The sequence below is a fragment of the Neolamprologus multifasciatus genome, chromosome 14 (assembly GCF_963576455.1).
Source record: "Neolamprologus multifasciatus chromosome 14, fNeoMul1.2, whole genome shotgun sequence".
Classification (NCBI taxonomy): Eukaryota; Metazoa; Chordata; class Actinopteri; order Cichliformes; family Cichlidae; genus Neolamprologus; species Neolamprologus multifasciatus.
In genome coordinates, this window is record NC_140452.1 from 36,402,697 (window position 1) to 36,417,406 (window position 14,710).

At 41.7% G+C, this 14,710-nt stretch overlaps 1 protein-coding gene across 1 annotated transcript; it reads left to right on the plus strand.

Annotated features, from left to right (window-relative positions):
• Positions 1-307: 307 nt before the first annotated feature.
• On the plus strand, positions 308-14,692 carry LOC146504559 (carotenoid-cleaving dioxygenase, mitochondrial-like). The gene is made up of 12 exons (XM_085184734.1): positions 308-410; positions 502-700; positions 783-994; positions 2,679-2,794; positions 2,919-3,021; positions 3,097-3,225; positions 3,435-3,595; positions 11,430-11,597; positions 12,748-12,885; positions 13,123-13,305; positions 13,938-14,048; positions 14,213-14,692. Exons 1-12 carry the CDS (start codon positions 374-376, stop codon positions 14,327-14,329), a joined length of 1,674 nt encoding a protein of 557 aa, XP_085040860.1. The 5' UTR covers positions 308-373; the 3' UTR covers positions 14,330-14,692.
• The last annotated feature ends 18 nt before the right edge of the window (positions 14,693-14,710 follow it).

Here is a 14,710-nt window from a genome sequence, read left to right on the forward strand (position 1 = left end):
TATGTGCATCTGTTTAAAAAAAAAAAAACATCCCTCTAAGCCACTCATCCAAGTTCATCTGGTTTCACCATGCTATATATAACCATGCATATTAAGCTTAACTAAAAGAGTCAAAGGAATGATTTGAAAGACTGGACACGGTTATTTGCTGTTTTTTCCAGTCAGATAAAGTGATCATCTGTTACTGCTTATATTTTTGATTGCCATTTGTGTCTGTTTTGCACAGCGTTAAACAAGCATGAAATCAAACCATAGAAACCTTTTTGCTGTTTCTATGGTACGTGTCAGAAGGACAGTATAAAATCAGGAGTCAGCGTACAAACCAGCAGCATCTCAGAAGAGAGACTAAGCTACAGAAGGCTTAACCACAGCCATGGATACTGTCAAACATCAGAAAAAGAATACTTCAGGTAAACATTAAATGCTACTAGCTGCACACACTAACATTATTTTTACTTAAATTATAACAATGTCCTTTCTGATTATGTTTTTTTCCGACAGCGCTCAAAAAATCTAAGTCTGTGAAGAACATCAATCATTACACAAATGTACGCGGTCTGCCTTCTATCGAGAAGATTGTGAGCTCAGTGGAGGACACCCCCAGGCCCATCAGCACCCAGATCATTGGTACAATCCCAGAATGGATCAAAGGAAACTTCCTGAGAAATGGGCCTGGAAAGTTTGAGATCGGAAACCACAAGTGAGTGCTGCATCTTTGTGTGTTTATCCATTCGCTTCAGACATCATGAAGCTCACTCTGCATTGCATCTATTTCTCTACAGATTTAACCACTGGGTTGATGGCATGGCTCTCCTGCACCAGTTCAAAATATCAAATGGGCAAGTGACTTACAAAAGCCGCTTCCTGTCCAGCGACAGCTACCAGACCAACAAGGAACACAATCGCATTGCGATATCTGAGTTTGGGACTGTAACCATGCCGGACCCCTGTAAAAATGTCTTCCAGCGCTTCCTGTCAAGATTTGAATCACACAGTGAGTATCTTGAAGACAAAGCAGCCTGTTGGTGCACTTGCTATAGAATACAGTGGGGCAAAAAAGTATTTAGTCAGCCACCGATTGTGCAAGTTCCCCCACTTAAAATGATGACAGAGGTCAGTAATTTGCACCAGAGGTACACTTCAACTGTGAGAGACAGAATGTGAAAAAAAAATCCATGAATTCACATGGTAGGATTTGTAAAGAATTTATTCGTAAATCAGGGTGGAAAATAAGTATTTGGTCACCTCAAACAAGGAAAATCCCTGGCTCTCACAGACCTGTAACGTCTTCTGTAAGAAGCTTTTCTGTCCCCCACTCGTTACCTGTATGAATGGCACCTGTTTGACCTCATCATCTGTATAAAAGACACCTGTCCACAGCCTCAACCAGTCAGACTCCAAACTCCGCCATGGCCAAGACCAAAGAGCTTTCGAAGGACACCAGGAAAAGAATTGTAGACCTGCACCAGACTGGGAAGAGTGAATCTACAATAGGCAAGCAGCTTGGTGTGAAAAAATCAACTGTGGGAGCAATCATCAGAAAATGGAAGACATACAAGACCACTGATAATCTCCCTCGATCTGGGGCTCCACGCAAGATCTCATCCCGTGGGGTCAAAATGATCATGAGAACGGTGAGCAAAGATCCCAGAACCACACGGGGGGACCTGGTGAATGACCTGCAGAGAGCTGGGACCAAAGTAACAAAGGTCACCATCAGTAACACACTACAACGGCAGGGAATCAAATCCCGCAGTGCCAGACGTGTTCCGCTGCTGAAGCCAGTGCATGTCCAGGCCCGTCTGAAGTTTGCCAGAGAGCACATGGATGATACAGCAGAGGATTGGGAGAATATCATGTGGTCAGATGAAACCAAAGTAGAACTTTTTGGTATAAACTCAACTCGTCGTGTTTGGAGGAAGAAGAATACTGAGTTGCATCCCAAGAACACCATACCTACTGTGAAGCATGGGGGTGGAAACATCATGCTATGGGGCTGTTTTTCTGCCAAGGGGACAGGACGACTGATCCGTGTTAAGGACAGAATGAATGGGGCCAAGTATCGTGAGATTTTGAGCCAAAACCTCCTTCCATCAGTGAGAACTTTGAAGATGAAACGAGGCTGGGTCTTCCAACATGACAATGATCCAAAACACACCGCCCGGGCAACAAAGGAGTGGCTCCGTAAGAAGCATTTGAAAGTCCTGGAGTGGCCTAGCCAGTCTCCAGACCTCAACCCCGTAGAAAATCTGTGGCGGGAGTTGAAAGTCCGTGTTGCTCGGCGACAGCCCCAAAACATCACTGCTCTTGAGAAGATCTGCATGGAGGAATGGGCCAAAATACCAGCTACTGTGTGTGCAAACCTGGTAAAGACCTATAGTAAACGTTTGACCTCTGTTATTGCCAACAAAGGTTATGTTACAAAGTATTGAGTTGTATTTTTGTTATTGACCAAATACTTATTTTCCACCCTGATTTACGAATAAATTCTTTACAAATCCTACCATGTGAATTCATGGATTTTTTTTTCACATTCTGTCTCTCACAGTTGAAGTGTACCTCTGGTGCAAATTACTGGCCTCTGTCATCATTTTAAGTGGGGGAACTTGCACAATCGGTGGCTGACTAAATACTTTTTTGCCCCACTGTAAGTAATTCAAAGCTTTCGTTCCCTCTAGAGCCCACAGACAATGCCAATGTGAGTTTTGTGACCTACAAAGGTGACTATTATGTCAGTACAGAAACCAACTTCATGCACAAGGTGGACCCTGACACACTGGAGACGACTGAAAAGGTACCATGAGTGTAATGATATACGTGCAGTTAAGTTTTAGTGGCACATGTATCTAACTGTAAAAGTAGGTATAGAAGCAATAAAAATTGCAAACCTTTTGTGCCATTGCATTTGTTTGTATTAGGTGGACTGGAGCAAATTCATTGCTGTGAATGGAGCCACAGCACACCCTCATACTGAGCCTGATGGTACGACATACAACATGGGAAATTCCTACACCTCAAAAGGTATTTAAGAAACATCAGATCCATTTCCACACTACAGGTTACGGATCAAAGATCTAACAATATCTGGCATGACAGGATCATACTACAACATTATCCAAGTGTCACCAACCAAGAAAACAGAAGATGAAACCCTGGAGGGAGCCACAGTGCTGTGCTCAATTCCTTCAGTGGACAAGACCAAACCTTCATACTATCACAGCTTTGGTGAGCAAAAAGTCTCATGCAGTGAAGCATGCACATCTTGAATTTGGGAATAAAAAAAGCACAGGTATCACAATGGAGTGGTACTCTGAGTTGATGTATGGAATGAAAATAATTTCAATCATTGGTTTTCTTATAGTCCTATAGTCTTACTGGAGCTGAGTCCCGCTGCAAAGAATCATAAATAGAAACTTCTTCTCATTTTGTCATAGCAATGTCTGAGAACTACGTGGTGTTCATTGAACAGCCCATCAAGCTGGACCTGCTGAAGATTATGACAGGCAAGCTACGAAGAAAAAGTATCAGTGATGGCTTATTCTGGGACCCGAAATGCAACACGATCTTCCATTTGATCCACAAACCGACTGGGAAGGTAGGACTCTAACTCTAACAGAGTTTATCTTTACTGCTTTTTGCCATTCTGTAACTAACTCTGTAAACCCATGTATTCACATACATCATAATCCCATGCACTGATCAGAAGTTGCCCTTGAATTTGCCCCACTCAGAGTATGGCTTAAATGTTCCACAAAGCACTTGGTCAATAGACTACAGCTCTGTGTGAACATACATAAAAAGTATTTTGAGTGCTCAAATTGAATAAGTACCAATATAGATTCCATATTAGGAAGAAGATGGAGTACAACATTTTCAAACAACATTAAGCTGCACCTATAAATTGCATGGGTGTAATTCACAAAGACACTCAAGTGCTTTTAAGTGGTGAGTAACACCAAAGAAATATAATTTCCCCCACCAAACAGAAGCCTAAAGTTTTTCTGAATACCTTATTCTAGGCTATATTATTTATTTAAGAAATGCTCCATATGTATTGGGGCACTTGTTAGTCAGTGCAGCCAAATCTCTAACTCCAGTGCCCATATGATGTCACAGAGCCCCAACAGCAGGATTTAAGTGAAAACTAAAAACTAAAAGACTAAAACTCTTAAAATGTAACAGTGAATTTATTTACAGTGAAAATATTGCAACTGAAGTTTTACAAATTTACGGCGATGATACTGGTTCCCAATGGACGGGTGTGGACAGGTTTGATATGGGAAACATGAACATCAATTCAAGTCAAAGTTTATTTATATACCACATTTTGAAACAACCTCTATTGACCAAAGTGCTGTGCAAGTTATATAAAATATACACTATATAAAAACACTTGCTAAATTAACAATAAATATAAACAAAAAATCTAATAAAACAACTAAATAAAACTTTAATTAATCAATCAATCAATCAATCAAACCTTTATTTGCCACATGCAGGTTGCCCTGCAGTGAAATGGGACCCCCCCCCCCGACCTTACACGGGGATACAAGTCGGAGATTGGTAGCGTTACAGAAAAACACTGAAATATACACTACAGTGGGAAAGTACAAGAGGAAACGAAGAGACCTCTACTCATGCTGTGCTTCCATGGTAGGACAGCATGAGAACAGGAAACAAAAAAACTCCTCTGCACAAAAAAGCACAAATGTCCACAACACAACATTGTGAAAGACATGACAAGCCACAGGATTGCGTGGGGGGTGAGGAGTAATCCGAAGCGAACACAGCAGCCGCCCTGCACAGCGCTACCATTCCTGCGCGGCACACAGGCCCGCCGTGTTCCCCCGCAGGAAACAAGCATCGAAGGTGTTTGGAAAGGGAGGGGGATGAGTGTGTGCATCAGTGTATATGTATGTTTGTGCGTGTCCATAATTCAGCTGAGACGGTTTCCTTCGCCCTGCCAGGCTAAGTAAACAGTCTACCAGCCAACCCAGGTGGCCTTACATGGAATGGGAAGGAACAGACTAAACACAGTCGTTATCAGGGTGTTGTTTTTCGGCTCCAGCCTCGAGACCACAGCTGGCGCCAAGGGGTATCCGCATGAAGTCATGGTGCTTTTTACTTCAGTGCGAACAGCTCATATGAATTTCAAAGCAGTTCTACAGTCCAACACTGGTCTCTCAATCTCCCGTTGGAGAGCCGCGAGCTTCGCCATACTTGCGTTCTGTGATGTTGTCATTTCTTGTGCTCAAGGAGCCGATTTCTGAGAACTCATGGCAGTGTGCCTCCCCAAGATGTCATCCAATTTGCACCCAGAGATCTTATTCCGAGCTAGCCCTTCTGAGATGTATCCAGTCTGCAGTCAGAGATCTTATTCTGAGTATTCACAGCAGCCGTAGCCTCTCCAAGATCTTATCCGTGCTGACTCAATGAGCCCATTTTGAGAAACTCACGCCTCTCCCATCATTCCAATCCCAGTGGGCAGCCTTGTGGGGGTTTGAACAGCCGGTTCCACTTTCTTAATTCTTCGATAAGTCAGGGCCAAGCCAGCTCCGATCCGCCAGAACCCTGTTATCATGGTTCCGAATAGGTAGATATCTTCAGCACTCAGGCTCACCCGAGCCCAGACTTCTCGTTGACAAAGGGGTGTCAATTGCATTTAGGGACCAGTTGATCCAATCCATAATTCTTTTAGGTTTTAGAGAACAGACTGTGAGAGAGTGTTCCAGGGAAAAGTAATAAAAAAACACGAGACAAGACAAGGACATGAGGAGCTAAGAAGGGAAGATAAGGGAGAGGAGAGGAGAAAAAGTGCGACCGCCTTCGCTGAAAGCCAAACGAGAAGAGAATTAATTGCATGAAAACCACAGTATTCTGTTCAACTAAACCTAAAAACAAGCAAGAACAAATGGGTTTTCAAAGTGTTTTAAAATGATTGAGAGACTGGACAGCTCCAGTGTGAAAAGGTAAGTTATTGAAAGATTAGGAGCCACCACGGGCTCTATTGCCTTTGGTTATAAACCTGGATAACAGAATCTCCAGGAACAGCTGGTTCGTGGACCTCAGACATTATGAATCTTCATATTTCTGGGAAAATTTAGGTAGGCAGAAACAAGACTGACCATGGGACAAATGAAATTTGGAGAGAACCTTTTTTGATTCAGTACATAATGGAATGCTGTTAGCGGACAACCACATCTTTTGACCTAGTTGGCAGGATGTATGTTTACAATTGGCCAGAGAAGCTTGGGCGGACTTTCAAAGGTGGCGGCAATGGCAAATATGGTGGAGGTCAGAAGGAACAGAGAGCTCACTTTCAGTTGTGTTTAAGACTGGTGGTTAATAGCCAGGGGAGGCCTCGAATGATGACAGCCTGGTGGCAGATGAAGTCATATTGTGAGGATACGCTATCTAGTATAGCTGAGAACTGTCTAGGATAGCTGAGTGGTTGGCGGAAGTGACACATCTGAGTGCAGTTCTTGATTTGCTCGCTCAGTTTGGCCGGTCTGCGGGTGGAAACCTTATGACAGTGAGCTGGGGCTGCTTCACGGCATCTTCTGGGATGTGGTGAAGCCGGAAAAGCATGGTCTGTGAGGACTGGCTGGACTCAAAAGCAGCGGTCTGAGCGGTCCTGCATTTGATTTAAAGCTGTTCTGCAGCAATGGAGGTTGATCAAGCCTTGAAAGCTGGAGCTAATAATTCCCACAGGTGTTCCAACTTTTCTGGATTACTTACAGCCCCATTTGTCTGCATAAAACCAGTGTTGGAACTAGGGTAGGTTTTGATTATCAATTTTCCGATTTTAATTGATTCTAGATAGGGATGCACCGATACCACTTTTTTGGAAACGAGTATGAGTACTTGCATTTTAGTACTCGCCGATACCGATACAGAGTACTTAATAAAAACATGATTTAAATTTACAGGTAACAGCTTTAGTCCTAAAATTTAACAAACAAAAAACAAAAAAAACAAGGGACTGGTTTGGAATTAAGAACATTTATTTAAAATGAAAAGCATGTCGTATGCAACATATTACAGAATAAATAATTATGAAAAAAAATTTAAACAGTGACAGTGCAACTCAAGTATTGTTTTCAGTTTATTGTAAACTCTGCCGCTTTGGACAACACAAGGGGCATTAATAAACATCTTTGCTATTTAGTGTACAATATTTGAATAAACTAACAACATCCACCAACATAGAACTGTGGCAGTCCGTGCAAGTGAGGTAGGTATTAACATCAAGTCTAAGATGACTCACTTAATGGAGAGAAAAAGTGAGTGGCAGGTTTTTTTTAAGAAAAGTAGCTTTTCTGCATTATCAGCAGTCAGACTGTTTCTGTTTTCATCTATAATGTGTGACACTGAGCTAAAAAGCCTTTCACTTTCCACATTGCTACATGGGGCTGAGAGGTATTTACTCGTCTGTTTCTCTGTTTAGAAGTCTCACTCGGACACTGCTCGGACACGCCCAGCACTCGCTTTTGCTCAATGAGGGACTGGAGCATGTAATACGTACTGTTCCAGCACGTCTGTACGTCCTGCTGCAGTCTCTTTATTGGCTGGTTGAGCTGTCCCTGAATGTCCTCGAGGCGGGAGTAGGCTAAGGCGGAGTGTTTAAAATGCCCAACTATTTTCCGTCCCACTGCTATAGCATCAGCTATGCTCCTCTGTGCTAATAAGCGTGGGTAAATAAGCGTGGGTAAACTTTTTGTACTCGTTGTCGTGTTGGGATTTTGGTGCTTGATTAAATTACTTGTGCTAAATGCGCTACCTTTTGAGCCTCCTCTGGACAATTTCGCTGAGCACAATTTGCAGTCCGCTTTTGTTTTCGCGTCTTCGTTCACTTTGAAATAGTTCCACACGGCTGACTTGTCTCGCCTGCCCTTCTCTCAGCTCTGAGCTGCAGCCGGGGCCTGGGGGTGGGCACTCGGGGCCTGGGGGCGGGCACTCGGCACCTGTGATTAACCCCTTACATGCCGCTCAAACATAGACAGGTCTCAGACCGTGGTATCAGTCCCCGGTATCGGGGGACTTTTAACCAGTATGAGTACTTTAGAAAATGTGGTATCGAGGCCGATACCCGATAACGGTATCGGTGCATCCCTAACTCTAGCTTTAACCTCCTAAGACCCGAACTCTTCCACGGCATGCATTTTTAATTTCTCTTTGATATTTGGGCTTATTGGGACCCGATGAATGTAAAAACAAAGAATCACCAGATTTTTTTTTTTTTTTACCCGATTTTTGTTCCTAAGAAAAATGAGAGCCACGTATGAGGATATTCGTTTTAAATTTTGATGGAACAGTGGCAGTATAATGTCCTTGTAAGTGGATATCAGGCCCTTGTAGAGCAAAATTTAGTATTTTGGTCTAGACAACCCAAAATGCGATGTCCACATAGGTGGACGCCAGGTCCTAGGAGGTTAATAATGTGATATCGATTCATTAAAATCCTAAATCGATTTTTAAATATAAATTTATTTTACCCGAAATGCCAGAATCTCAGGTTGAACCTTACAAAATTTCGACAACCACCAAACAGCTTAAACAGTAAATGAGAGCACGTACACGGATTCTGCACAAAGACGTAAACACAATCAGATTCAGTGAGCTGTCGGTTTTCAGCCCTGACGGCATGTCCGTGTACGTGCACTCGGGTGAGAAAGCCGACAGCTCTCGATTCTGCTTGAAGCTGTAGGCTTTGTCTCTCTCCAAACAAATTTGACTGAACCAGTAGCAAAAGAAGATCCAAACTAAGCCTCACATTTCGCTTCACATAAACATCGTCATGAATTCTCTCTGACTTTTGCCGTTTTGCTTCCACCACGGTAAAATCACTTCCTGCAGAGCTCTCTGTCTCTCTCTGTACTTCGAGAACAGTTTCCCATCTAAAAATCTCTGTTTTCTGCATTATTCGCTTGCTTTATCATACACCAGTCTACCGTTATGTACAGCGCTGTCAGCCACTGTGTGTTTGTTTTTGTTTTTAACTGACTTCCGAGAACAAAGTCTAATTTCTGCTGTTCAATACTGAAGAAATGTAAACTTTTTTAAATTATGCAAAACTGCAAAACACTTGGCTGTGTCTCTAATAAAACCTCTGTAACTTTGCTCTGCTTCACTTCAGCAGCATCAGCTAATGTTTATATGTTGATTCATGGTTTTCTTCTGTTTTCGTTCTACTGCAGAATATTTTTAAGGTGGTTATCTGCTATAAAAACACAGGCCAGGAAAATCTCCTTCGTGTTTTTCTGTGTTTTATGCTCTGTTACCAAAATCCTCCGGTACCTCTTGCCAGAGGTGAAGATGAAGAGTGTGTGAGAGGGTTGTGTGGGGTCATCCACAATGCTGGTGGGTTCAACAAGTGTCTGTGATGGAGGGAAGAGGAGGCTTCGATGATCTTCTTAGCTGTTCTCACTATCCGTTGTAAGGTACTGTGATCAATAGGGTGCAGTTACCATACCAGACAGTGATGCAGCTCCTCAGGATGCTCCCAATAGTCCTCCTGTAGAAGGTGGTGAGAATGGCTGGTAGGAGATGGGCTTTTCCCAACTTCCGCAGGAAGTAGAGAGGATGTTGGGCCTTCTTGGTTATGGAGCTGGTGTTGAGGGACCAAGAGAGGCTCTCTGCCAGGTGGACACCAAGGAATTTGGTGCTCTTGATGACCTCCACAGAGGATCCATTGATGTTAAGTGGACAGTGATCTCCTGAAGTCAACAATCATATCCTTTGTTTAATCCACGTTCAGAGACAAGTTGTTGACTCTACACCAGTCTGTTAGTTCTTGTACCACCTCTCTGTACATTGACTTGTCGTTCTTGCGCATGAAACCCACCATAGTCATGTCATCAGTGAATTTGATGATGTGGTTCAAACTGTGCATCGCTGCACAGTCATAAGTCAGCAGAGTGAACAGCAGTGGGCTGAGCACACAGCCCTGAGGGACTCCAGTGCTCAGTGTGGTTGTGTTAGAAGTGCTGTTACCGATCCGGACTGTCTGAGGTCTCTCCGTCAGAAAGTCCAGGATCCAGCCACGGAGGAAGGTGTTCTGGCCCAGCAGGCTCAGTTTAACAATCAGTTGCTGAGGAATGAGTGTGTTAAATGCTAAACTGAAATCTATGAACAGCATTTGTACATACATGTCTTTATTGTCCAGGTGGGTGAGGGCAAGACGTAGGGTGGTGGCGATGGCGTCATCTGTTGACCAGTTGGGGCGATAGGGGAACTGCTGTGGGTCCAGTGTGGGTAGCAGCCGGCTCTTAATGTGCCTCATGACGAGCCTCTCGAAGCACTTCTTCGTGATGGGTGTGAGTGCAATGGGATGGTGCAATTAATACATTAACCCCAAGAAAGACAATGCAGTGGTTGCTAGTGTCAATCGTCCAAAATCATGTAAGCAGATCCATCCAGCTCACAAAGACGTACTGAAAACACCAAACAACACACTGGACAAATAATGTAATCCCCTACCTAGTGAAAAAAGTGAAAAAACTGCAACACATCGCAGGGAAAATGTCACAGCTGAGGAATTTAGTGAAAGACTTTATACTTAGCTTTTAGGAGACGCACTAAGGCCAAGTGAATAAACACATATTTTTCCGTAAAGGTTCATTCATAAAGAATAATTTGCAGGAATGTAGCACAATGTAAAGGTGATTAGTGTCATAATTTTTCTTCAAGAGATATACTAAAAATAAAGATATATTTGGATGCAAAGATTTGTAGAAATGTGAAGACGTAAAAACACAACTTTATTGTTTTTGTCATTAAAAATCAATGAATAATCGTAACTAATGACTGTGATCTGAATACTGATCATAATAATTGTGGTAATAGGTCAATTAATAGGTAATTGGCCATAGATGTCCAGCCCTACATTGTAGTATAAGTGAAACTTGCAAAAGGAATGCCAATTTCCACTTGACACCTGGTGCTCTGCTCTAGCCTGTAATATTAGTTCCTGATTGACCTTTACAGTAGCTACGCTTGTGAATGTTAGATAAAATGTTATCTATGTTGTTTTTTCCTGTGTTTTACTGTGGTTAGAGTTAAGTAGTTCAGCTTTGGTTAAGTGTTTCTGTTGCTTTCTTTGGTTGTGACAGCTGTGAAATCATGGGTGTAGTGGGTTGGAAACTTGTGTGAAGACCTGTGATGTGAAACCTCTCATTATGACTATTAGAGATGATAACTGCTTTCCATAAATGTTGCAAAGTTTCAAGTGACGATTTCCATTTGAACATTTAGTAACTTAAGATGGTTTGTTACATTTTCTTTCTATGTAAGTTTTGGAACCATTAGAAAGGTGAAAAAACTCAGATTAATTTAAATATTAAGTAAAATTATTTTAATATGAACTATTATGTAATCAATGAATGTAAACAGTGCCACAGTGCATTTCCATTGTTGTTTTTGTGTTTCAGGTAAGCTCCCTCAAGTATCTTGCAAAGCCACTATCAACCTTCCATCAGATCAATGCATATGAGGAGGATGGATTCTTGATCATAGATTTGTGTGCATCAGATAATGGCCAGGCAATCACAAGCTACAACATCCAGAACATGTGCAAGTCTGGAGAAGCGCTTGATGAGGTAAGTTAGTTAAGTAAAGCTGATTACTGACTTTCCTGTGCTGTTTATGGAAAATTATTATGCTGCTTTTGGTTTATCTGAAGAAAAGATTGCTTGTTGAATAGGGCTGCCACGATTAGTCGACTAGTCACGATTACGTCGACTATCAAAATTGTCGACGACTAATTTAATAGTCGACGCGTCGTTTGAAGCTTTGTAAGATCCCAAAAGACGCAGGAATAAGTAGTAGGATTTAAGAGTGTAATAACGGACTGAAACAGAAGATGGCAGCACTGCATGTACAAGGATGCCAGCTGCTGTTAAACCCCGAAGAAGAAGAAGAAGCTGTGTCCCAGAATTCATAGCGTGTCCCAGCTCAGTTTCCAACAATGGCGGCAGCTAGTTAGTTTTAATATTACTCTTATTATTCTTTCTGGGTCACAAAATAAACGTTTAACATATTTTCAGGCGAGAATGTAGCTGTGTAAACCTCAAATATCTGCTCAGTTTATCAAGACACCACATATTTTCAAAAGCGCTCCGACGTTTTCGGAGACGTCTGTTACCCACTAGCTCGATAGCTAGCCGGGGGCTAGGCTCACTAGAGCCGTGAGAACACCGGACTCCCAGTAAATCATTTTCAAACCCACCGCCGTCTTTCGCTACTCAGGTTAAACATGATATATAAGTCACTTAGATAACTTAAAAATGTTATTGTTTGGCTTTTTTCAGTGTTTTATTTGTTCCTGAGTAAATCGGTTTGGCTGAGATTAAAGTTATAGTTTTTACACAGCTGAATAAACGTCAAGCAGACAACTGATTATCAGAAGTGTGAGATGCTCGAGAATTTACTCCGGTGTCCTGTTATATTTTAGATAACAAGGAGTTTATTAAACTTCACCGAAACAATCTGCAAATTTCATTAAAATTTAATAAACTATCATCTTGTCTTTATTTTTAGTTAGCACATACCTTAAACACTTAAAGCTGTAAGCTAATGATAGTTATATAAGAGCAGATGCTGCTGGTGCAATAAGCTGTACGTTTTATGTCCAATGGATGATGATCTGATTAGTCGACTGATCGCAAAAATAATCGGTGACTAGTCGACTATCAAAATAGTCATTTGTGGCAGCCCTATTGTTGAAGTTAACAAGATCTTCCTCGTCAGGTGTACAACACCTTGAGTAGAGCCTTCCCCCGGCGATTTGTGCTGCCTCTCAATGTGGGCCCTGACACACCCTACAACCAGAACCTGATTACCCGGCCGAACAGCATAGCTACTTCTGTAAGAATTGCCAAGAACAAGGTAGGGCAAACAGCATGATTAACGTACATGTATCAACATGTTACTACTCCCATTCTTATAGTTTCAGTTTTTTAATGTAAATATCCCGCAAAAACAGTAGGATTTTACAGTCTACAGTCTCTTATATATAAACGCTTAATTGGACTTTGATACATGTTGACATTTTAATAGCACTTTCACTACCTGAATCTCAGTGATTACCTGTGTTGCTTTTTTTGTTTTTTTAAACCTGTGCAGGTGTTTTGTACCCATGAGGACCTCCATGGGGAGGATCTCCATGAATACGGAGGTCTGGAGTTTCCTCAGATCAACTATCACAAATTCAACACCCATCCCTACCGCTACTTCTATGGCTGTGGCTTTAGACACCTTGTAGGGGACACGCTGATTAAGATGGATCTCCACGGAAAACGCATGAAGGCATGTTGTTTTATTGGAGCAAAGAAAAGAGAGCTCGCATTTCCAATCTGTGGAACAAGTTAACCCCCACAACTGAAATCAACAGTTTCCAGATAGAACCAATTATATCTGTTTCTATTTTAGTTCATTCACAAAGTATATTTGCTTAGATTTAAAGTTGTAATAAAAAATGTATCGCACACTTACTGTGTAGTGACAACTGTGACATTTAAAAAAGTATTCAGAGAGCGCAACTCACCCCAAAGGGGAAAGGGTTATATTGAAGCGTTTTATGCTGATGCCAGCCTTGGTAATACAGAAATCTAGTGAAGTATATTATTGTAGTATATTGTAGTATGTATATGTAGTTACTTTTTGTGTCATTGTGAAATTATATAATGTTGTATTGAAAAACAACAGGCCTTAGTTATATACCAGGCCTCAGGGGACGCCTGGTAGATAACTAGTATAAGACTGAAGACAATCCATAAACATTGTGGGTAATATGGAGTTAACAAACAGTAAACAAAGTTAGAGAGGACTGTCCCACAGGTATTGAGATAGCATTGTTATTGTGATTTTTCTTTTATCATCATGAATGTGATATAAATGTGATATTGTGACAGCCCTGGTGTGTAAATGTTCCCTCACAGGTGTGGGAACATCCTGGTCAGTATCCATCTGAGCCGGTCTTTGTTCCCTCTCCTAATGCTACAGAGGAGGATGATGGTGTCATCATGTCTGTGGTCATCACTCCAGACGAGGTTAGTCAGGCTCAGCCATTTTGGACAGGGTACTCTTTATAGATACAGTTTCCTCATACAAATGTAAAACATGGCTGAGCACGAGCTTGGAGGTCGTGCCGTTGTGTTTTCTACACCGTCTTGTACACCAAGTATTTCTTTACCCATGTCTCTGTTCTCTCCAGGACAAGAGTACATTCCTTCTGGTGTTAGATGCCAAGACATTCGAGGAGCTGGGCAGGGCGGTGGTACCTGTCAACATCCCCTATGGCTTCCACGGGACATTCAATGCCACGGCTTAGACGTCTGATGGATGTACATGTGACTTCACGGGGACACACCTACACTGTGTACATGTTGACTTAAAAGCAAAGACCCTCACTTAAAGAATTCCTTTATTTTCTTGGCATAGTGATATGTTAAAGCATACATGCCTTTTTTCAGACTTAAGGTTTTATTAAGTGTCGATATAATCTGTGTTGAAATAAAATCCTTTGTTTCTATTGTTTTTCCTCAGCTATCTGTAAATGAAAGTCGTGAGGGTTTTTTTAATATCTGTTATTTCATGCATTGCTATAAAAAAGTAAAACTGATTTTTTGATACTGTTAAGGTAATGCACAAATTAACACAGAACACATTTTGACTTTAAAATGTAAAATTTCAGTTTTAACATTCACGGGTC